This window comes from Notechis scutatus, chromosome 6 (assembly GCF_049901735.1).
Source record: "Notechis scutatus isolate UNSWTSFEM ecotype Mainland chromosome 6, rNotScu1.2, whole genome shotgun sequence".
NCBI lineage: Eukaryota > Metazoa > Chordata > Lepidosauria > Squamata > Elapidae > Notechis > Notechis scutatus.
This window is the reverse complement of record NC_142014.1, coordinates 31,303,895-31,329,265: the sequence shown is the minus strand read 5'-3', so window position 1 is coordinate 31,329,265 and position 25,371 is coordinate 31,303,895. Positions and strand designations below refer to the sequence as shown.

General features: G+C 41.4%; 2 protein-coding genes across 24 annotated transcripts in view; both read left to right on the top strand.

Annotated features, from left to right (window-relative positions):
• Nucleotides 1–5,356, top strand: part of BMAL2 (basic helix-loop-helix ARNT like 2) — a 33,495-nt gene extending 28,139 nt beyond the window's left edge. For 2 of the 3 annotated variants that reach the window (XM_087967875.1, XM_087967874.1), the window contains exon 16: nt 1,889–5,356. In XM_087967875.1, coding sequence (XP_087824001.1) covers nt 1,889–2,010 — 122 coding nt within the window. In that variant the 3' untranslated portion in view covers nt 2,011–5,356. The remainder of the gene's footprint in view (nt 1–1,888) is intronic. The other variant, XM_087967876.1, reaches the window with a different exon arrangement.
• Nucleotides 5,357–15,068: 9,712 nt separating this feature from the next.
• The window catches only part of PPFIBP1 (PPFIB scaffold protein 1), a 90,818-nt gene continuing 80,515 nt past the window's right edge, over nt 15,069–25,371 (top strand). For 15 of the 21 annotated variants that reach the window (XM_087967872.1, XM_087967870.1, XM_087967871.1 and 12 more), the window contains exon 1: nt 15,093–15,548. The gene's annotated coding sequence lies outside the window, so the exon portion shown is untranslated. Of the gene's footprint in view, nt 15,549–15,798; nt 15,870–25,371 lie in introns of those variants that run through there. The other 6 variants (XM_087967868.1, XM_087967852.1, XM_087967863.1 and 3 more) reach the window with 6 other exon arrangements.

Sequence of the window (25,371 nt, the reverse complement as noted above, 5' to 3'; positions counted from 1 at the left end):
ACACACTTGACAGGACGCTAGCCAGGTAAATACCGATGGATGCTGGTAGGCAGAGGCAGAATTTCTCCCCCCACCCTGCTTATTTTCCTCCCCAAAAACTAAGCTCGACCACATAGTTTTGTAGCCAAGCATGGGTATCAAGATAGTATTAACACACATACTAATAACAACAATAATAATAATAACAATAGTTTTAACTGGATTTCTCTTTATATTAGCTTATTTGAATTTCTTTTGATTATATTGGCATATTTATAATTATAAACCATCTTTATATTTAATTCATACATGGCAATAATCTTCCTTCATCTAATTTCTACCTCTTATCTCTAACCATGTTAAACTTAGAAGAAACTTGGCGAACTTAGAAGAAACTTAGAAGATAGGCGGACTTCAACTCCCAGAATCCCCCAGCCAGCATACAGGCTGGTGATTGGTCCTCACTTAGGGCAGCTTCCCACAGTCATGTGACACGGTTTATTATGGGTTGTTGTTTTTTTGCCTGAAATTGGCGCTTAATACACGTTTCCAGCAAAAAAAAACACCACCCGTTGCGGACAATGCATTTGCTGAATGAGAGCTACATTAAACTTAATGACCTAATGATTTACTTAAGAACTGTTCCAAATTAAGGAGGTCAAATCGGAGGCTGTCATGCCATACCCACTTAATGACCGACACAACTTATGACCCTAATTCCAGGCTCAATTATGGTCGTATAATATACTATGGTTGTAAATGAAGAAGAGTTGACTTAGTGACCGTTCAAAGTTACAATGGCTGTGAAAAGAGGGACTTGTGACCATGTTTCACACTTAGGGCTGTGACAGCAATCATAATGTGATCAAAATTCAGACGCTTGGCGACTGATTCACATTTATGGCGGTTGCAGAGTCCTCTTTCAGTGGGGAAACGGATCTGTTTAAAGACCGTGTTAGTAATTGAACAATGGCAGTGATTCACTGAACAACAGTGCCAAGGAAGGTCGTACAATGGGGCAAAATTCACTGAACAAATGTCTCGCTTAACGACATAGATTTGAGGGTTAAATTGTGGCCGTAAGTTGAGGATTATCTCTCTTTGGCGGAAAGGGGGAAGGAACCTCTCAGGAAAAATAGTGAATTATGGAACATTGTTTGGTATGACAGTCTTTCTGTGGGCTATAAGGGCCTTTATGGTTTGTTTGTTTTTATTTAGAAGTGGCCTAGAGGTGGAGCTCCTGTCTCACAATCAGGAGGCTGTGAGTTCAATCCTAGGTAGAGGCTGTCTTTAAATTGCAGGCTGAATATAAAGACAGTCAGGCAAACTCTACAAAGGCTTCCATACAAAGTTTCTTTATTGGATCACAAGGCATCCTCAAGGTATAAATCACAGTTACATCAAGATTCATCTAATGTCCAGTTCTTTGCACAGTTGACTTCATAGTGTGAAAATACAGTTATCTTCATCCCATAACGATGGAGCAAAGCAGCACGACGCTGCTGGGGTCCAAGCAAGAATAATGGAAACTCCCCAAACTCAACCGAGAGTCAATTAAGTGACCAGTCAGGATTAGAGATGTGACCACATGACATAAACTACATTTCCCATGATGCATTAACTATATTTCCCATGAGGCATTCCCTTAAAAGGACAGCTCCCAATTCCCAATTAACTATCCCAATTCCCAAATTAACTGTATACTGTCTGGACAGCACAGGCAGATATTTCTCTCTCTGGGCACGATGAGAATATATCTGTTGAAAAAAACTCCGCACTGGTGACAGGAAGAGCGTCCGGACATGAAACACTCTGCTAGCTCCATTTAGTTGCCCAGACTCCAACCTGCAAGGGATTATGAGATTATTAAAAGACTATTTATTATGTTATTTTATTTTTTCATCCGTAGGTGGCACATCTCAGATAGATTTTGAAAAAGAGACCACCATGGCTGATCTTATGAATTATTTGGAAGCCGAAGGAGGATTGGGTGATCCCACCGAGCTCAGCGGGATGCAGTGGGCGCTCTAGATTTACACCAGCGAGAAGAAGATTAAACATTCTCAATGCACACATACACACACACACAAAAATAACCACTCACCCTCAAGTACTGTATCGGTATACCTTAAAGCTTTAATTCCTACTTTACAAGAACAATATTTACAATATTAATGTTTCCAAAAGACTTTTGCCTTATTGATCTTAGGCTGTCAGGCTGAACAGATGCAATATTTTTCAAAAGACACACACAACCTCAATTTTGCTATCGGTGTGTAAACAGACTTTAAATAAGCTTTTAACCTGGGGATCTTTTTACTGAAATCTTTGGAAGGGACGTTATTGCGAGCAGCAATATTCTAAAATATCTTTTGTCATTGAGCTATTATTTATTGGTGAGGTTTTGTTGATTAACGTGACTTAGTATTCAGGAAAAATGCAGGTAATCTTACAACTGCAATAGCAAAAAGAATTTCTGCTGCCTTGAAACAAAGTGTGTCACACCTGATTTCACAATCCTTTTTGCCATGTTATTGTTAAGCGAAACTGCAGTTGTTATGTGAATCATGAGGTCATTAAGTGACTCTGGCTTTTCCCATTAAGCTTGTCGGAAATTGGCTGGAGAATAGGCTGCCCACAACCATGCTGTCATGCCCCTGTTGGAGTCTAAATCTGAGGAGGAAGATGAACAGCCAACAGGGAACGTGAGTGTGGCTCCTTTGGCTGTGGAGGAAACTGGGGAAGGACAAAGTCCAGCTGGGCAGAACAGGGGAGAGGTAGAACAAGGGAGAGGGAGTTCAGAGGAAGACCCAGACCCACCCCCTCTTCATCCTAGAGCATGCAGGGAAGAATGGAGAAGGGAGCAATGTGAGTTGCATGGCTTATGGGGGAGGAAAGGGCCCTGATTCCCTTCACACCTGGAAAGAGAGTTTAAAAGAGATGCAAGCTGATTGTGGCGTTTGCTGGAAACAAACGCGAGTTTATCTTGTGTTGACTTTGGTTATCTGCGTTCCTGGCATTCTCCCAACCGTGTTGAATTACTGCTGTGCCTTCACATTTGGAATTCTTCCTCCTGCCCTGCCAAACTAATTACCTCATCTTGCCTTGATTGGACTTATAGTTACAGTTTTTGTTGACCACATTTTGGATTTGATTCTCTGCAGCCCAAGGCTGTTCCTGGGAGAGTTTTTCTCCAGCCAGAAGGTAACTTTTGGGGGCAAAGTTGGAGCTAATAAGGGACTCCTACTGATTATCTGACGGTGTTGCCTTTGTGCCATGCCCCTTTGGGTCATCACACATGCGACCATTGTAAATCCATGCCAAGCATCCGAATTTTGATCATGTGACTGTGTGTTGCAGCAATTGTCATAAGTGTGAGGACTACTCACAAGTCTCTTTTTTTTCACTGCCATTGTACAGGTAGTCCTTGACTTATGGCCACAATTGTGTCCAACATTTACAATATTAAGTGAGACATGTGTGAAGTGAGTTTTGCCTCCATTTTGCGACTTTTTAACAGCCACAGCTGTTAAGTGAATCACCGCCATTAAGTTAGGAACCCGGTTGTTAAGCGAATCCGAGCTTCGCCGTTGACTTGGCTTCTCAGAAGCTTTGAAAAGGCAGGACTTCAGGAAACGGTCATAAGTACGAACCAGTTGCCAAGTGTCTGAATTTTGATCCTGTGATTTTGGGGATCTTGCAATGGCCATAAGTGTGAAACATGGTCATATAAGTCCCTTTTTCGGTGCCGTTGTAATTTTGAATGGTCACTAAATGAACTGTTGTAAGTTAGGAACTATCTATATCAACTTTTTATCTGTTCTGTGGGGCGACTTTTATGGAAATTGTTGAACTGTGGAAGAAAATTACAAAAACATTATGATGACCAGACTTACCACTTTTACTGTGTAATTCTGTCCATGTGGATCAAATGTTCCACTGACTTTAACGAGGTTTAGTATAATTGATAATTGATAATTCTATTTAGGATTACAGCCATAGAGCTCTGATCTATACTCTTTAGAATGTCCTACAACCATGATGGCGAACCTATGGCATGCATGCCAAAGGTGGCATGCAGACCTATTTGTGCCAGCACGCGAGCCACAGGCAAACTTACCCTGCGCATGCGTGCGCTTCACGGCTGATTTTCAGCCGGTTTGAGGCCTTTTTCGGCCTTCCAGAGGCTTGAAAAAAACCTCTGTAAGCTTCACAGGATGAATAATAGGCCCGTTTTGTCACTTCCTGTAATACACTTCCTGTAATACACTTCCTGTAAGTGACAAAACGGGCCTATTATTTAGCCTGCAGAGGCTTTTTTCAAGCCTCTGGGAGGCCAAAAAAGGCCTCAAACCAGCAGAAAATCAGCTGTGAGGCATAGTGCAGGTAAGAGGGCAGCGGGCGGGGGGGGATTGCGCATGCATGTGCAGGGGGCATGGGGGCGCGCATTGCCTTCTGAGTGCTGGCACGTGAGCGCGAGCATACCAGCATGCACACAATTTTAGGCACTGGAGCCCAAAAAGGTTAGCCACCACTGGTCTACAATAAAGGAAATGCATTTGGATCATCTGGAAAATATACTTTATTACTTAAATAAGTACCAATATATTTTATTTTGATTAAAAATACAAGCTAGATGTTGGAAATGTTTACAAATGCGTGGATTCGGTTTCTTATAGCAGCAAGTTACTTAAACATGATCTCGTAGATAAAACAAGTATCTACAAATAGCAACTTTTAAAAATACTGATTACTGCTTTATGGAGGACATCCTTGGAATATAACTTTAACGATCTGTGGATTCATGAAAATAGTATTAAAGTTAATTTTTTTCATATAAAAGTTTGTATATGAGAGTCTCTTTGTATGGTATAACATTTTTATATGCACTGTTATATGTCCGTAATCTAGCTACTGTAGACAATTAAATGGGCGTGTTTTGTTCTCTTAAGAAAACTTCCTTATTGCGACCCTTAATATTTTGTTAATAACAACCTGAAATGGGAAGATGTGATTTTCCCTCTCAATATTGCAGTTTAATATGGAAAATCCTATTAATTGATCTTTTTCTGTTCTGCTCACCTATATTGGCTTTAAGTATTTCAAAGGTTTAACAGATGCGTCAGAAGAGAAAAGTGTATATCTCTCCAATTTTAAAAACTTTGTAGATGCCATAAATATTTTGTGTTACCAGTTTATTCCGTGTAATGATGTTTTATGTAAGCAACATGCTTATTTATACATGTTTATTTGCTCAATTATTGTTTTTCCTAAATGTGCCGATTTCTTTTCTCCCAATATCAGTTTCTACTTCTAAATGTATATTTTTTATATTTATGCTCAGTGGTAGGTAACATTAAAACTACTTATACAAAGATGTCGTCCCAATGCCATTTCTTTAAACTGGAGTCTGTTTAGAGGAGTATTTTTACTGTGTATTGCAATATAAACAGGCATGAAGTTCCTGGAGGATATTATATATTATATTGCATTGCAGATGGAAATTTCAAAAAAGTAAAAACTTCCTTTGTGTCTTGCAGGTTTTATCCCATGTCATCCTTGCCCCGTCTCTTGCTTATGAAGCAGGGATGTGTAACTTTTCCCACTTTGAGTATGCACCCCCCAAAAGCTGTGAGAGAAGCATTATATTATCAGTAGAAGACAATATTGGCAGCTCAGGGGCCCTTGGTGCTCTCTGAACCTGGTGGTTTTCTTGCAGACGTTTCATGACCCAACTAGGGAACATCGTCAGTGCTAGAAGGGAGGAGAAGGAGGAAGAGGACTTTGGTATCCTTGGTGTTCTCTGAGCTTGGTGGTTTTCTTGCAGATCCATTTTTACTTTGAATGGTCACTAAAAGAACTGTTGTAAGTCGAGGACTACCTCTGTGTGTGTGTGTGTGTGTGTGTGTGTGTACGAAATTCATGTCATACAATACTGCATTTTTCCTGAACGATATTAAAAGCAAAACCCAGATGGTTAATCATTACGGTGTGATTTTCCATGCATTTAATTGGAAATAAATGACACGAAGAGACATTCTGCTTTAGTAGACAATAGTCTTCTCTCCTTAGTAATTATTAGCTAGGGGTGGCTCAGTTATTCCAGGCCTAATTTCTGGAGAATTCCAGATTCCGTATCTTAGTTTAAACAGCCATTGTGCCTTCCTTCCAAGTTTTCTTAGTCAGAAAAGATTGACTTTTTTTCAGAAGCTTCAAGATACCTGAACCAGCTAGAATTCATACCAAATTTTATTCGCATGACAGTCCTTCAACGCAATCCTTAGTAAGACCACACTTGTATTGCATCCACTTCTAGTCACCATATTATTAAAAGGATGTTGAGACTCTGGAAAGAGCAACAAAGATGATTAGGGGACTGGAGGCTAAAACATATGAAAAACGATTGCTGGAATTGGGTATGTCAAGTTTAATGAAGGATCAGGGGAGACATGATAGCAGTCTTCCAATATTTGAGGGGCTGCCACAAAGAAGTGGGACTCAACTTATTTTCCAAAGCACCAAAAGGCAAGACAAGACACAATGGAAACTAACCAAGGAGAGAAGCAACCTAGAACTAAGGAGAAATTTCCTAAGGGTGAGAGCAGTCAACCAACTTGCCTTCAGACGTTGTGGGTTGCTCCATCACTGGGAGATGATGTCTACAAGAAAAGAGACTGGACACTACAATGGCTATAAGTGTGACAGACGGGTCCAGAGTCACTTTTTTGCAATGCTGGTGTGACTTCAAAACGGTCACTAAATGAACTGTTGTAAGTCGAGGCCTATCTGTATGAAGTAAGACTGAACCATCACCAGATGGTGGCCTCAACTAGGCTAACTTCACCAAGTGAAATTAAGTCCAGGCTCTGTCTTGCCTTAAGGGTTAAGGGTTCTGTAGATGCCATCAAGACAAATAGGCCCTGAGGGTTTGTGCATTTATTTATTTGTGTGTTATTTATCCACTAGCTCTATCCCCGTGCTTCGGTATGAAACTATGTGGTTGGGCTTAGTTTTGGGGGAGGAAAATAAGGGGGGAAAATGTGCCTCTGCCTACCAGCATCCATCGGTATTCATCTGGCTAGCGTCCTGTCATTGTGTGAGAGAGTTGAGGGCTGTTTGGAAACTGAAGCAGTATTTGCTGTGTGAGCAAGGAGGAGACAGCAAGGAGCCTGGGTGTAGCTTAGCTCAATTGTTCTGTACTAAAGCTGCTTGGTGCTCTGAAACTGAAATTGAAACTTGTCTGCTTGTGTTTTGCATTTGGAGCAGATTTCTTTTCAGGTGGGGAGGGAGAGTAGAACTCCTTAGCATCAGAGCATGTTAATAATAATAAAGCATCAAAGTGCGTTAATAATAATAATAATAATAATAATATAGGAAATACTCTAAATGCTCTGATGGTCATTTTGAAAAATCCTTTCTTAGTGAGCACCTAGAAGCCAAAAGGAACATACAGGCTGAATTTCAAGTTTGTAGGCTTTATGGTTCTGGAGATTATGTGATGATGCGTGAGGGGTATTTTGCTTTTAGATAGATAGATAGATAGATAGATAGATAGATAGATAGATAGATAGATAGATATAGATAGATAGATAAATAGATAGGTAGGTAGGTAGGTAGGTGGATGGATGGATGGATGGATGGATGGATGGATAGATAGATAAATAGAATAGATAGAAGAAGATAGAAAGAAAGAATAGATAGAAGATAGATGATAGATAGATAGATAGATAGATAGATAGATAGATAGATAGATAGATAGATAGATAGATAGATAGATGATAGATAAGATAGGTTTCAATTCAATCCACTTGGTGGAGTTATTCAATAAACCATAGTTAAAACAGTCTTATTTCCACCTTGTATCTTCCTGCTGCGTGGGAGGCATGGCTCCTAAAATTCCCAGCCAGTTGAATCAAAGTCTGGCTGGAATTCTTGATTTGCATCAAAACATTTGGAGAATGTCGGGAAGTCTGCCCTACGGAGGGGGTGAGGATGTTTTTATTTACGGAGCGACAGGACTACAGTTTCGACAGCGCTAAGCTAAAGTCCAGTTGCTTTTTTGAAAACCTCAGAATCCAGAGATCTGTGTTAATTCCCCAGCATCCTGCTTTTTTCTGAAATGCAAACAGAACTTAAAAGAGGTGCAAAAAACCAAAGATGAATGGATGGGAAAGGAAATGAGCAATGGACAGACGTAAAGGCCTGTTGTTGTTGTTTTTAAGTGGGACTGAAGTGTGAAGAAATTTTTGCCAACTTGTTTTGATACCTTTCAACTTTTGTTTTGGGACTCCCTTTCCAATTCTCCAAGCGCCTTTGAGATATTTTCTGGCTTACTTGTTTGCACGACCTGGCATTGAAAGGAAGGGAGTAAAATAATTCCTTTCCTGATATGATAAAGGAAGAACTGTTTAATTTTCAAAGATAGGAGGTAGGGTTCATCTGACATGGCCTTGTTTTCTGTGGCTTATTGCCATTTGAAAATAAGCACTGAAAAACAAACAAACAGATCTTCAGCAATTTCCCCCAGCAAATCTGGTAAAGTGGATCTTGCGACAAGATTTTCCTACATTTATTTTATCAGGATTACATATTTCAGGAGAGATGTGCTGAGGGCCCACTCTTGGCTGACACAAGCAATGGGTGAGTTAAGAGTAGATAAGTTGCAATTTCTCCCATCTTCTCTCTCTCTCTCTCTCTCTGCAGTCAAACAGGGAAGCATCTGGTCGGATCCTCTTATCAGAGATCACAGGTTGTTTGCTTACAGAGAAAATTTTGAACTCATGAGACACAAAAGGTTGGCAGGTGCCTATCTTTGCCTGCCAAGAAAGAAAGCCATACAGAATAACAGAATAACAAAGTTGGAAGGGACCTGGAGCTTTTAGCTCAACCCCCTGCGCAAGCAGGAGACCCTATACCATTTCAGACAAATGGCTGTCCAGTCTCTTCTTAAAAGCCTCCAGTGATGGAGCAGCCACAACTTCTGGAGGGAAGCAGTTCCACTGGTTAATTGTTCTCACTTTTAAGAAGCTTCTCTTCAGTTCCAGGTTGCTTCTCTCCTTGTTTAGTTTCTATCCACTGTTTCTTAACAAAATAGAATAACAGAACAACATTTCATGGAGAACTTCTTTGAATTGTAGTGTTGTAACTTTTTAAACTTTCTTCTAGTATTAATCTGAGCAATTTGATCCATACCCCCATCTCATCACTCATAGAACATAGAATGACAGGGTTGGAAGGGACCTTAGAGGTCTTCTAGCCCAACTAGGCAGGAAATCCTATTCCATTTACGTGGTTCGGTGATTTACAATGTGCTTCCCTGCACGTTGCTGGCATGCCTGTAAATCGTCATCAGCATGCTGCGTGCAGAGAAGCAGCCTTTCAAAAAGTCCTTTTTTCCTGCTTTTTAAACTGCAGTTGTGCCTTGCATGGCAGCTGAAGTTGAAAAAATCAGGAAATAAAGGTCAGGTAAGAGCCCGGGTGGGTGTGTGGGCAAAAACATTTGCAGAACCAGTTCTATGTCTGCTGCTCTTTAGAGCTACCGGTTCTACAGAGGTGGACAGAACCGGTAGAAACCCACCCCTGCCCCATTCCATTTCAGAGAAATGGTTGTCCAATCAACCTCTTGTCTTGCCCTTCTGGTACTTTGGAAAATAGGTTGACCCCCCTCTTCTTTGGGGCAGCCCCTCAAATATTGGAAGGTTGCTGTGATGTCACTCCCTAGTCCTTCTTTTCATTAAACCAGACCAGGGGTCTTCAAACTTGACAACTTAAGACTTGTTGACTTCAACTCCCAGAATTTCTCCTCCTCCTCTACTATCATGTCACCTTTAGTTCTTCTTTTAACTAGAACTAGCATCTGTGCTTCTGTGTTTCAGATTAGTAAATCTGAATGGATGGAAATTAATAAAGGAGAGAAGCAACCTAGAACCAAGGAGAAATTTCCTGAAAGTTAGAACAATTAATCAGTGGAATGACTTGCCTGCCTCCAGAAGTTGTGAATCCTCCAACACTGGAAGTTTTTAAGAAGAGATTGGACAGCCATTTGCCTGAAATAGTACAAGATTTCCTGCTTAAGCAGGGGGTTGGACTAGAAGACCTCCAAGGTCCCTTCCAACTCTGTAATTCTGCTCTAATCCAAAAATATTAACCCATTTTAGTCCATCAGTTTGTTTCTCAAAGGAAGATACCTTCGAGAAGCTCTGAAGCAGAAGACAACAGATGGTTGTTTCTTTTGTTGTTGTTGTTGTTGTTGTTGTTGTCCTATTGTTGTTTCACCACACTTGATCTTTGGAGCCTGGTGCCCCAATCAGGAGAAAGATACGGAGACTTCCAGATTCCAGCTGAGCAGAACAGGGGAGAGGTTAACCAAGGGAGAGGGAGTTCAGAGGAAGACCCAGGCCCACCTCCTCTTCATCCTAGATCACGCAGGGAAGAACGGAGAAGGGAGCAACATGGGTTGCATGGCTTATGGGGGAGGAAACGGCCCTGATTACCTTCATTAGCCACAACTGGGAATGAGAGTTTAAAAGAGCTGCATACTGAGTGCAGCATCTGCTGGGAACAAACATGAGTTTATCCTGGGTTGTCTTTGCTTATCTGTGATCCTGGTGTCTTCCCAACCGTGTTGAGTTATTGCGTGCCTTCACGCCTGGAATTCTTGCTCCTGCCCTGCTGGACTAATCACCTCATTTTACCTTGGACTTATAGTTACAGTTTTTGTTGACCATGTTTTGGACTTGATTCTCTGCAGAGAAAGGCTGTTCCTGGGAGAGTTTTTCTCCAGCCCAGAAGGTAACCAGGACATTGGGGGCAATATTGGAGCTAATAAAGGGACTCTTATTGCTTATTTGACTGTGTTGCCTTTGTGCTATGCCCATTTGAGTCATCACAGCATAGGACCCAGAATGCCAACTTAGAATAATTTAATACTAAGCAATTAATTGAAATGATTTAATATGAGAGATGAGATTTCAGTGTTAAGTCCCTGACTCTGCCTTAGACACGAGAGAAGGAAGGAAGCTGAAGACAAATTATTATATTTTCTGCCAAAGATATTCCTTGTCGACATAGGTTGTTTGGGATAAATGAAATTAAATTTGATTTAAGTTCTTAGTTGGGAAGTTTTCCAACCCTGTGGGTCCTGCCATTTGTTCTCATTCCTGCCATTCCAATTCTTGCCTAAGATAATAAAAAATAAATAAATCAAGAAATGTTAACAGGCAGGAGGAATGATTGTCTTAAATAAACATTCTCTCCATCATTTTACTTGTGTGTGTTTTACTCTCTCTCTCTTCCTGAACAACTCAGCCCTTTGATGTTACAATGTCTTTCACACCACAGATAAACCCACCATCTGTGAACCCCTGCTCCTGATTTAAAACTGGGTGCAAAGAGCAGAAGTTGTTAAGAGATTCAGTGCAGTGGTGGGATTTAAATAATTTAACAGCTGGTTTTCTGCCCTAATGACTGGTGGGGTGGGTGTGGCCAGGGGTGTGACAGGCAGCGCTCGGCCTCCTGAACCTCCCTGGGAGCAAAACCAGGCCATGGGTGGCCCCTCTGTGCTGCACCCCGTTTTGGGCCTACTGGGCCTCCCTGCACTTACCTGGGAGCCAAAATGGACCATGGGGGCATGCCATACCCCATGCCCCGCTTTTGGGCCTACTGGGCCTCCCTGCACTTACCTGGGAGCCAAGTACAGTGGTGCATAACCTTTTTGGGCTCCTAGGCCGAAAATTGTGCACTCGCATGCCAGCACCCAGAAGTCAATGTGTGCATGGGTACCCCACACCCCCTACCCATACATGTGTAACCCCCTGCACGCCGCACATCTCTGCACATGTGCATACAATCCTCCCCCATGCTGTGCGTTTTTGCCCATGCGCACATCAACTCCCATGCACCCCATGTGTCTCTGCGCATGCATGTGCATCTCCTGTGCACCCTCCTCCCGTGCATGCGCACCAGATACCCAACAATCAGCTGTCAGGCGGGCAGCGTGTGTGCATGCGCAGTGCTGCTCTTCCAGGTGACCTCTCATGTGCCGGCTCTATGTGCCACTTCCAGCATGCATGCCACAGGTTCACCATCATGGGCCTAGTAGATCTTCCTGCACTTACCTGGGAGCCAAAATGGGACAAGCCAGCAATTTAACAACCAGTTTGGTGAAACCGGTGTGAACTGGTTGAATACCACCACTGGATCCGAGGTTTGTTTCTTGAAAAGTTCTGGTGAAGAGAACTTTGTTTTTTGTTTTTTGAACCGGTGAACATAAATTTTGTAGATTATCCCAAAGTAGTGGGAAAACGCTCATCCATTCACCGCAGTTTGGATGCTTAATTCGTTTACCATTGTAACAGTAATCTCAAATATAAACTACAGCAGTCCTTGACTTACAACAGTTCATTTAGTGACCATTTGAAGTTACAACGGCACTGGAAAAAAGTGACCTAGGACTGTTTTTCACATGACCATCGCAGGACTTCCGTGGTCATGTGATCAAAATTCAGATGCTCAGCAACCGAGTCGCATTTACGACAGTCGCCGTGTCCCCTTTTGTGACCTTCTGATGGGCCAAGTCAATGGGGAAGTCAGGTTTGCTTAACAACCGTGTTGCTAATTTAACGATGGCAGGGATTCACTTATCCAATGTGAGAAAAGTCGTGAAATGGGGCACAACTTGCTTAAAACGCATGTCTCACTTCACTGACATAAAGGTTGAGCTCAGGTTGTACGCCGAGGACTTTCTGTGCTAACCAGGTCTTAATCCTGGTTAATCTCTGGAAGTTAGAGAAGGCTGCTTGGGTGGGGACAGGGTTCGAAATGACTGAATTACGGTATATAAAGAGCCAGCGTTGCCGTCTTCACATGCCAATCATTCAAAAACTCTGATAACAAACTCTGTTTAGACTTGTACAGAAACTTTTCTTTGGTAAAAAGAATTCCAAGTATGCTCATAAATATTTGTCCATCGGCTCCCTCTCGGTCAAAGGAACAGACTCTCTTTATTCACTTTCTCCTCCTTATTAGACCACCCAAATCAAAAGATCTAGGGCTGGTTCTGGAGGTTCTTGAGCAACAAAGAGGATTAGGGGACTAAAAGCTGAAATTATAAGGAAGAATTGCCAGAATTGGGTATGGCCAGTCTAGAGAAAAGAAGGACTAGGAACTCCCAGAATTCTGCAACTTTAAGAGGGGTGGATTTCAGCTCCCAGAATTCTGCAATGTTTTAGAGAGGTGGACTTCAGTTCACAGAATTCTGCAACTTTATTGGGGTAGACCAACTCCCAGAATTCTGCAATTTTAATAGGGGTGGGCTTCAACTCCCAGAATTCTGCAATTTTAAGAGGGGTGGACTTCAACTCCCAGAATTCTGCAACTTTAATAGGGGTGGACTTCAATTCCCAGAATTCTGCAACTTTAATAGGGGTGGACTTGAATTCCCAGAATTCTGCAACTTTAAAAGGGGTGGACTTGAATTCCCAGAATTCTGCAACTTTAATAGGGGTGGACTTGAATTCCCAGAATTCTGCAACTTTAATAGGGGTAGACTTAAATTCCCAGAATTCTGCAACTTTAATAGGGGTAGACTTAAATTCCCAGAATTCTGCAACTTTAATATGGGTAGACTTAAATTCCCAGAATTCTGCAACTTTAATAGGGGTAGACTTAAATTCCCAGAATTCTGCAACTTTAATAGGGGTAGACTTAAATTCCCAGAATTCTGCAACTTTAATATGGGTGGACTTGAATCCCCAGAATTCTGCAACTTTAATAGGGGTGGACTTGAATCCCCAGAATTCTGCAACTTTAATAGGGGTGGACTTGATTCCCCAGAATTCTGCAACTTTAATAGGGGTAGACTTGAATTCCCAGAATTCTGCAACTTTAATAGGGGTAGACTTAAATTCCCAGAATTCTGCAACTTTAATAGGGTAGACTTAAATCTCCAGAATTTCTGCAACTTTAATAGGGGTGGACTTGAATCCCCAGAATTCTGCAACTTTAATAGGGGTGGACTTGAATTCCCAGAATTCTGCAATTTTAAGAGGGGTGGACTTAAATTCCCAGAACTTTGCAACTTTAATCCTGCTGGCTTGAGGAATTCTGGGAGTTGAAGTCCACACCTCTTAAAGCTGCTGAGGTTGAGAAAGCCTGCTTTAATGGCTGCCCAGGAGGCAGATGTTCAAGGGATGGAGTTTCTCCTAGGGATTTGCAAAGCTGTGGAGCAAGTTTCAGAACAGAGCTGGAAGGTACCTTGGAGGTCATCTAGTCCAACCCTCTGCTCAGGCAGGAGACCCTATTTCCTTTCAGACAAGTGGCTGTCCAGTCTCCTTTTAAAAACCTCCAGTGATGGAAGCACCCACAACTTCTGTTCCACCAATTAATTGTCCTCCCTGTTAGGAAGTTTCTCCGTAATTCCAGGTTGTTTCTCTCCTTGGTGAGTTTCCATCCATTCCTTCTTGTCTTCTGGTGCTTTGGAAATTAAATTGACCCCCCCTTCTTCTTTGGGGCAGCCCCTCAAATCCTGGAACTCCCTAATTCATGCCCCCCTAATTCTTCTTTTCTCTAGACTGGCCAAACCCAATTCCTGCAACCCTTCTTCCTATGTTTTCTTTTGTCTCCAGGCCTTCAATTTCTCTTGGCTGCTCTTCTCTGCCCTTTTTCCAAAGTCTTCAACAGAATCTTGCAAGCAAGGAGAGGGAATCGCTCAGGGCCCGCATCGATTTCCCCCCCCCCCCCCGCCATAACCTCTCTCCAATCCCAGCCCAACTACCCCTTTCCACACGCCCCCAATTGGACCCCGGACTGGCAGCCCAAATCCGGACCCCTACCAGGTCTGTATCTCTCGTCTCTCTCTTTCTCTCCCTCTCTCTCTCTTCCTCCGAGAGCAACTTTTGGAAACAAAAGTTTCTTTGTTGTTGCAAACTCAAGTTTCGCCATCCGCCCACGGGACGGAAAAATAAGGACCGTCGCCCCCCCTCCTTTAAAAGTGAGAGGTGGTGTGTGTGTGGGGGGGGGGCAGAGGGTCAGCCTCGCGCGAGAGCCAAGGAGCGGGAGGAAGAGGAGGGGAAGGAGGAAGAGGAAAAGAAGGAAGAAGAGAAGGAGAAAAAAGAGGAGGAGAAAGAGGAAGAGGAGGAGAAGGAGAAAGAGGAGGAACATTTCCGCGGGGGAGTGGGCAGTGGCGGGTTTGGCCACGCATGGGGAGGCTCCTAAACCCCTGCCCGCGTTTTGCCCCCCCCCCCTTTCAACCCCCTCCCCTTGTTGGTCTGTGTTCTCCCACAGCCTGGATGCTCCCTCCCTCCCTCGAGCCCCCTCCCCCTTTCCTCTCCCGTTGCCCATCGCTCCACCTTCCCCTTCCAGCCTCCGGGATCACCCCCTCCCCTTCTTGGGGGCGGGGGGGCGGAGCAGTTTGGGAAGGAGGAGCGACTTTGCGCTACACCCAGCTCCTGCCTGCTTTGCTCGGGGAGAAGGCGCAGCTGGGCATGCTTTGAGTGTGTGTATGTGTGTGTGGGGGAGGGTGGAAGCCCCGGAGCAGCGGCGGCCACAACTTCGGGACCCCTCCGATGCTGGTAAGTGACTGGGAGGGGGGGTCTTTCTCGGGCGACCCTGAATCCTTCCCACCCTCCCCTGGCTTTGGAGGGTGGGGGAGGTCCTTGGTTCTTTGGTCCTTGGCCAAAAAGTTCTCCTCGGAACCAGGTTCGAAGCCTCCCCCACTCGCGATCGGGTACTGGGGTGGGGTGGGGGTCTCCCTCCCCCTCGTTCCGCGTGGACTGTGGAGGGGGTCTCTCCAAGTGCCCTGATCCCGGGCTCCTTCCACAGCAGGAAGTGTGGAAATTTGAAGAGCTTGGCTCGAAGGTTGAAGGATTTCTCCCGGGTCTGGCGCGGCGTGGGTGAGTGGCTGGAGGATGGCTTGACCCGGGGCAAAAGCAGAAGTGGGTGGGTGGGTGGTGGTGGGGGAAGTGGGAAGTGGAAGGGACTTCCACGCGGGTGGAAAGAGCATCCTTTGGAAATCTGCTTGGAAATCCCCCTTGGCGGATGTTGGAGCAATTGTCGGTGGAGAAAAAATCGGTGGCCACCGCCGTTGCGCCCTTTTATTTTTTTGCGCTCATCCTGAGGGCTCCGCGGGAAAGGAAGGGCTCTCGAGGGCTTGGCCAGGCGGGGAGGGAAAAAAAAATATTGTGCAAATCTTTCCCGTGAATATTTTGGGCTGCGAGTTTCAGGTTTCCCCCTTAAGGCTCGGCGGCTTACTGGCTGCGAAATGTTAATTAGCCCTCCGCTCCGACGCTTTTGGTAACTTTCTAATTAAAAACCGAGTGGCTGGTTCAATAAAATAAGATTAAAATAAAATAAAATAAAACCTCAACCCAGAATGGCAGAACTTGAAATCAGCTTTTCTCCCCCCAACAGCCTTGCAGTTTTTACTATTTTTACTATATAGTTTTTTATATTTTTACTATATAGTTTTTTTTTACTATATATATATTTACTGTATACTTTTTATATTTTTATTATATAGTTTTTAAAAATATTTTTACTATATAGGTTTTTTCAGTATATATACATTTACTATATAGTTCTTGAATTATATATATATATATATATATATATATATATATATATATATATATATATATATATATATATATATATATATATTATATATATATTTCACTATATATTTTTACTATTTTTACTATATAGTTTTTTTACTATATATATTTTACTATATTGTTTTTATATTTTTACCATAAAGTTTTTTAAAAATATTTGTACTATATAGTTTTTTTTACTATATATACATTTACTATATAGGGTTTTTACTATATATATATTTACTATATAGTTTTTATACCGTGTATATATTTTACTATAGAGTTTTTACTATTCTTCTCATCCTTCCTATTACCCATCGCCTTCTACTTATGGCTATAACCTTGTTGCTTGTACCTTTACGTTTTACGTTTTATTTAGTTTCCTAGTATGATTGGATTGCTTGTTTAGTATCCTAGGACTATCAATAAGTGTTGTATCTTATGATTCATTATGATTTTTTTTTTTTATGTACACTGAGAGCTTATACACCGGAAGACAAAATCCCTTGGGTGTCCAATCACACTTGGCCAATTAAAAAATTCTATCTTCTATCTTGCTGCAGAAGTAAGATGAAATTGGATTTTAAAAAGAGAGGAGGTGGGTTAAACAGAGAGGGGAGAGAGAGGGAGAGAGATTTACAAACTTTTTTTTCCTTTAAAAGAAATCAAAAAATGATTTATTTATTTTATTTTTTTGCATTATGGCCTGTTTTTGCCAAGACTGGTTCTCGTTGCCCTTACTTGGGAAATAAAAATAAATCTATGGAGCAAATGTACTGTATATCTCTCTTGTTCACTGTCTTTCGGATGAGCTGGATAGATACACCCCCTCCCTCTCTTCCTGTAGTAGCTATTTATATTTTAGGTGGCTTTTAAATCCTGCCAAATCTCTACTCTCTGTGCCTGCTTGAATGTGGAAGTTTTTCCATGGACACAAACCTCTTCTCTTTTTCCCCAGCCTGTCCTTTGCCATGCCAGCTCCTGGTCACTTATTCAGTGGAGCAAAACAAACCCTTTTTTTCCGCCAACTAGTAAAAAAATTAAAATACTGGGGTGGTTTCCTCTACAAGAGGAGTTGGGAGGGAGTAAAATAAAGAGAGGGTGACCCTGTAGCTTTGAAGTTCCAGCCTCTTGGGTGGCTGGGGGAGTCTCAATTCATTCATGGTGTCTTTAAACCTCTTTTGATGTTCTCAGGGGCGTGTGGAAGACAAAATGTTTTTGGGAACGGAGGGGTGAAACCATAATAATGTTTGTTTGAATAGTAGTTGTCATTTTTCCAGGCACCTTATGGAGGAGAAAGTGATTGACTCATGAACTTTTAATGAGCTTGGTCTTGTCTACCCAAACCTCTATCAGAATAACAGACTGACAGAGTTGAAAGGGAACTTGGAGGTCATCTAGTCCAACCCCCTCACCCAAGCAAGAGACCCTACACCATTTTTGACAAATGGCCGTCCAATCTTCTTCTTAAATGCTCCAGTGATGTTCCACTGACTAATTGTTCTTGCTGTCTTGAAGTTTCTCCTTAGTTCCAGGTTGCTTCTCTCCTGGGTTAGTTTCCATCAGTTGCTTCTTGTCCTGCCTTCAGGTGCTTTGGAGAATAGCTTGACCCACTACAACCCCACTGTTATTTCCAAGAGTAAGTCTGTGTATATACACAGTGGCTTGTTCTGATAAATATGCAATGAGTTGTGTTTGCAAATTGTGTTTTCCCTCCAGCTTTGGTTGGATTCATCCATTCTGCTAAGGCAAGGGTCTTCAAACTTGGCAAGTTTAAGACTTGTGGACTTCAACTCCCAGAATTCCTAAGCTAACATGGCTGGAGGAGGAATTCTGGGAGTTGAAGTCCACAAGTTGAGTTTGAAGACCCTCTGTGGTTTGTCTGCTTTGAATTTAAAACTGCACACCAAGGTAGCCATTGCCCTAGATCTACCAGGATTGACGGTTTGGTGTTGTGCCAACCAGCCCAGTTGTAGCCTGGGAAACAAACTATGGCTTAGTTCATTGTGTGTTCCAGCTATGGAGAGCTTTAGAAAGATATATTTGTCTCTTTGTGTTGTGGATTTTTTTATTAGTGTGTATGAGAGAGCTGTATGTTAGAGAAGATGCATTTAAAAGATTTTACAATGGGTTCATTCTTTGTCTTCTGTTTTCCTGCCACAGAGTCTGGTTGTCTGTTCTAAAGTTGACCCCAAAGGACAGGAATGAAGCAATTCCTTCCTTTATTCACCATAATCTAAGGTTTCTGTCCAGCTGTGAAAGAAAGTCATTTTATAACTTGTGATTTCAAATGATTTGCAAATTCACATCCTTCCTTGTGTGAAAGAATCATCTTCTAAAAAGCCCAGGAATTCATTTGAGTAAAATGAAAAGGGCTTGGGATGGAAACTTAGAAAATAAATATTTCTTTCCTTGTTGTGTTAATCTGCACATGTATGACTAGGACAAAAACCCACACTGCTCTTAGATGGGATAGTCAACTGATTCATCTTGTGTTGTGTTGACAATGGATTCATTGAAGATATGAATATGAAGGTGCATAAAATTAGATAATTTCCATGAGGGTTTGGTTGGATTGGATGCAAGAATTATTATCTCCTATCATGATGAGGTTCTACTTCTGCTTATAAAATTGAGGCCAAGTACCAGATATACAACTCTTGTGTAACAAGAGTTGTCAAAGTCTGAAATATCTTATCCAGTGCAGTTGTTTCAGCTTCTAACTCTTTAACAGTTTTAATTCTAACTTAATGTTTGTGAACCTTGTTTCATATTTAGGAGGTTCCTAAGGGGATTTATCTAAGTTGAGTAACATCTGTGTCACATTTTTTAATTATTATGATGATTATGATGATGATTATCATTCACAAAAAATGACAGTGTACACAGCAAATGAGATAACTGGTATATTATTATTATTATTATTATTATTATTATTATTATTATTATTATTATTATTATTATTATTCACAAAAAACTACAGTGTACACAGCAAATGAGGTAACTATGCTGGGTTTCATATCACAAATCACTAGAACACTTCCCAAGCATTTAGGACGGTGTGATGTATCCGCGGATTATGTGAGCAGATCCCAGTAAGGTGGCCTTCTGCAGCTGACCGATGGTGATCTTGTCAGCGCCAATTGTTTTCAAGTGCTTGCCTAGGTCTTTAGGCACAGCACCCAGTGTGCCCAGTACCACTGGAACCACCTGCACTGGTTTATGCCAGAATCTCTGCAGTTCGATTCTCAAGTCCTGATATCTGGTGATTTTTTCAAGTTTCTCATCGATTCTGCTGTCACCAGGAATGGCAATGTCGACGATCCACACATTTTTCTTCTCCACAATCGTGATATCCGAGGTATTGTGTTCCAAAACATTGTCAGTCTGTATTCGGAAGTCCCACAGTAGTTTTGCATGCTCATTTTCGACCACCTTTTCAGGCTTATGATCCCACCAGTTCTTTGCTACAGGCAGATGGAAATTGTGACACAAGTTCCAGTGGACCATCTGAACGACTGTGTGTGACGTTGTTTGTAGTCAGTCTGAGTGATTGTCTTGCAATAGCTCAGTATGTGATCGATGGTTTCGTCCGCTTCTTTGCAGAGTCCGCATTTGGGGTCATCAGCAGATTTTTCTATTCTGGCTTTGATTACATTCGTTCTGATGGCTTGTTCTTGGGCTGCAAGAATCAGGCCTTCTGTCTCTTCAGTGTTCCGTTGATCAGCCATAACAAGGTCTTTTCCTTATTTACTTTACCTTGGATCTTTTCAAGGAACTGTCCATGCAGTGCTTTGTTACACCAGCTGTCAGCCCGAGTTTGCATTGCTGTTTTCTTAAATTGATTCTTATTGGCCAAGTGTGATTGGACACACAAAGAATTTGTCTTTGGTGCATATGCTCTCAGTGTACATAAAAGAAAAGAAACATTTGTCAAGAGTCACGAATCATAAGGTACAACACTTAGTGATAGTCATAGGGTACAATAAGCCATCAAATCATACTAGGAAACAGTCCATATAAATTGTAAGGATACAAGTGACAAAGTTACAGTCATACAGTCACAAGTGGGAGGAGATGGGTGATGAGTGATGACAGTAATAGTAGTGCAGACTTTGTAAATAGTTGAATCATTTATTAACATTATTACATATACTCATATAAATATATATACATTCATATACATTTATCTATAATTTTTTAAACTCTGTTCTCATTTCTATTGTTCAACCAGTTATTCCAATTGTCCCAAATTTCATAATACTCCAACTTTTCTTTATCCTTTAATTTTAACGTAAGTTTATCCATTTCAGCGCAATCTAAAAAATGTTTGATATAACATTCCTTTGAGGGCATGTTATTTCATCTCCAACATTGAGCGAATACTATCCTTGTTGCTGTCAATATATGTAGTAAAATATATTTAATCTTTTTCCTATATTTCCCTTTAGTTATTCCCAACAAGAATAATTCCAATTTAAACTCTATCTGCTCTTCCACTATTTCTTGTATCCAATCCCATATTTTAGTCCAGTAAATAAATCATTCAATAGCCCAACGCTGCTTGCTTCGACGGAGCATAAAAGTGTAACACTGAGATTGTGTATTAAATCCATTTCAATATCCACCGTAAGTAAAAGACAAATAATTGGGTTGAATAACAGTCAACAGTTGAGAGTTTTGTGTTGCTGCTTGCTCAGTGCTTTTTTTCTTGGTCTAACTCACTTTTTAAAGCTTAGAATTTAAATGCTTTCTTGTCCCAACAGCAAATGGTGATTCATCCATTAATGTTCCATGTCTTGCTTGGTTTTTATTTTTATTTGTTTTAAATGTCATTTCCAAGTGAATGATTTTTTTAAAGCATTGTTCTAGAGTCACCCAACCACTCTGCTGTTGTGACAAAATTAGAGTAGCAAGGATGGGCTTTTGCTTAGTGATGATGGAATAGAAGGAGGCCCTGATTTTAATGGACCTCCATTTAATGGACATTTGAAGCAACAGACTTGCTTGTTGTATCCAAAATATTCCGGTTCTGGCAGTTAAATGGAGGTTTAATGCTGCATCATTTGCAAACTGCAATGTTCGCAGAGATTTCCATATGCATGAATGATGTCCTTTTTGGGTCCTTGGTGCTCCCTGAGCTTGGTTGTTTTCTTGCAGACATTTCATTACCCAACTAGGTAATGTCATCAGTACTAGAAAGAGTGGGGTTGTGGAGGAGGAGGGAGAGGAGAAGGAGGAAGAGGCCTGAGGGATCTTTGGTGCTCTCTAAGCTTTGTTGTTTTCTTGCAAACATTTCATTAACCAACTAGGTAACATCATCAGTACTAGAAGAGAGTAGGGTTTGCTGTCTTTGTATACTATTGGTTGTCCTGTCATTGTTGGTGGAAGTGGTTTCATTAGGCTGTTGTTTACTATTAGCTTTATTGCCTGAGTTGGTAGTTCTTTGATTAGGGTATTGTTTACTTCTTGCTTGTTGGTCTAGAGTAAATCTTGATCTTAATCTCCCACATATCTGGCTGTTGATTTCTGGCCAGGAAGTGCTTTGTTTCTTTCAGACTGTCTCTTTTGATGATATGTACATGTTGTTTATCTCTCTGTGCCTGTTGATGGCCGATTTGGCTGAATGCCAGGCCTCCAGGTGCTCATAGTTTCCCAGCTGAAACTATGGTGGAGTCTGTCCCTGTACAGGTAATCTTTGACGTACAACAGTTCATTTCATGTCCATTCAAAGTTACAACAACACTGAAAAAATCTGATTTCAGCCTCTTCTCGGCCCGTTTTTGGCTCATTTTGAGCCTGTTTTGGTCCATTTTTTGGTCCATTTGGGGACCATTTTCAGCCCATTTTTTGGCCTGTTTTGGGCCTGTTTGTCGGCCATTTTCGGCCTGCTTTTTGGCCTACTTTCAGCAGGCAGAATGCTGTACAGAAAACCATTTATGTTTTGCTCTGTATTGTTTTGTTTAATAGGATTTCTAAACCACCCATCTCACCTAAGTCTCTCTGGACAGTTTACAACATCACAGTAAAGTGATATAAATACGTAAATCGAAACATAGGTGAAGAACAGAATGAAGAAGAAATTCAAACTGATGCATAAAAATAAAAAAGCACGTGAGGCACTAAGATGAATGCTGCAATCTTGCAGTTGGAGGGGAGACATTGTTACCTATATTGTCTAAAAGATTAGTAGTAGTAAAATAATCCCTTGCAAACTTGGGCCCCAGATTTTTGTAAAATGTTAGTCTGTAGCCATCAACGTTAGTGTGTCCTGTAGGATAGGCTGTTATAGTACAAAAAATGCCCCAGGGTTTATTTTCAGCATTATACAGTTGAGAGGCAGGGCCTTAAACCGAAAGGATAAAACTCTCGACTTTTGCCTTTTTAAACACCAACCCTGAAAATATCATGTTTTTTCAAAAACTGGATAAGCTGCGGTACTTTGGCCTGGTTTCTACTCTATTCCCTAAGTAGCTTTTCTGATTTTAAAGATGAATGTCAAACCGTTTGTAAAAAAAAAATATATATGGAGAGGGAACAGCTAATCCGTATGAATCTCATATTTTAATTCAAAAAGAGATCTTAAGGTTTTTTTTTTAAGCGGGCTGTTGGAATTGGGTTTTCTTTCAGCTTTGCTTGAGAGTTTGACAGTAAATTGGTTGGAAAGCAGATGAAAGAAGAAATGAAGCAAATTTTTGTGCTCCCCAACATTTAACTCCACTGTAAACATACTCGAGAGTAAAGACATTTTTCCAAAGAGCTTTGATATACACCAGCATGTATAGATGTATATAATTTATCTCCCTTTATACACATATCACGCAGGAATAAATAATTAACCTTTTCCAATAGTTTTCCATATCTTTGTGTCCCCGAGGAAAGATCAAAGGGTATGGGATATTAAGCCTGAGTTTTAAAAGCAAGAACGGTGGGTCCTTGGTGCTCTCTGAGCTTGGTTGTTTTCTTGCAGATGTTTCATTACCCAACTAGGTAACATCATCAATGCTAAAAGGAAGTGGGTTTTATGGAGAGGAGGAGGAGGAGGAGGACTGTGGGGTCCTTGGTGCTATCTGAGCTTGATGGTTTTCTTGCAGATGTTTCATTACCCAACTAGCTAACATCATCAGTGCTAGAAAGGAGTGGGGTTTGCATTATATCATCTGTATAATAACATTAATGCAGATATCAGTCCCTGAAAATGTTTAGCTCCCATATAGAGGGAGCTTATCCTTTGCTTTCCATGTGTAGAGAAAAGAGGGAGGTTTTCAAAGAGAGACCTTCCCTTCATCTTCAACTCCTAGTAAAACCACCTTAATTCCAGCAAGAGTCCAAATCTTGCTGGCAAATGCTCCTTTGTATCTGCACGCATCTTTACCTTTTTTCCAGAAGCCTTGTGGTATGTAAATATTCCTCAGTGCAGTTGGCGTGTTGCCTTGGATTCGATGCCAAATAGGTTCACAAATAATATTGCTTCTGAAAGCAAACCAATCTTTTCCCAAGATTGGCCAGAAGCTGGGTAGGACAGACTTCGGAATTTGTCGATGAGGCTGCCTTAATGAGTGGGACACAGCCTGCTTCCTCTCATGCCTTTCTGGAATTGGATCTGGAGGATTTGTACAACCCTGTTCCTTTCTGGAATTGGATCTGGAGGAGTTGCATAACCCTGTTCCTTTCTGGAATTGAATATATCTACAGAAAATGGGATTTGCCTCTACTGCCTCGGACTACGAGGCTTAAGACATTTTTTTCAGATCCTGTACTCTGGATACGAAATTCTTGCTGTGCGTGGTAGCTCCATAAACACCATCTAAGCATCACTGCCTTGCTGCACATGTCAAGCAATGTTGTGCAAATCCTCCAGAAGCAATTCCAGAAAGGATCATGCATGGATCACAACTCTGGGGAATTCTGGTTAAATTCCAGTTCACATCTAGAAGATGAGTAATTTGGAAAGAACTGCATTGAGGAAAAGCAAAGCTAAAACCCTCGGAGCAAAATGATCAAGGCCTGATAGCTGATCTCTAAGTAGGAAAGTCCAGAGGCTGTTGGAAAGTTGGTGAGCCGAGAAGAGCAAAATTGTTGCATGCTTGGCGAGCAAGAAGGAAAACATTTTTGAATAGTTGCGGTTGTGTTGTGTTATAGGTAAATTCTACCCTTCTTAAGAAAACATGATGGAGAACTTATCTGGACGTACGAGTTCTTGTCGAAACATCTACCTCAATTTGGATCTACATCCTTAACTGCTTTAAGCCTTGAGCGATGAGGGTGAATCAACTTTACGGCAGGAATTTTGTAACACAAGGAAAGGGAAACAACATGGATCATAAATTAATGGATATATTAAATTACCTTAACGAAATACAAAACAACAACATGGCAGGAGCTTGACGGTTTATTGAAAAGAACGGGATGGGCTCCTAACAGCTTAACTAGTTCCCATGAACAATTTAATCCAGTATATCTCAAAAGTATGTTAAGGTGAGTGCTTTTTTTGGCTTGCTTGCTGCCTTTCCACACACTGGTGAAGTCTTGAGCCTTGCAGAATGTAGAATAACAGAGTTGGAAGGGACCTTGGAGGTCTTCTAGTCCAACCCCATTTCAGACAAATGGTGTCCAATCTTTTATTGAAAATTTCCAATGTTGGAGCATTCACAACTTCTGGAGGCAAGGAGTTCCACTGATTCATTGTTCTAACTGTCAGGAAATCATATGTATTTTTTTACTTACTGGTAACGTGTGAAATTGCAACTGATTGCCTATAAAATCATCTTTTAAATATTTATCATTAATGAGAAGAAGG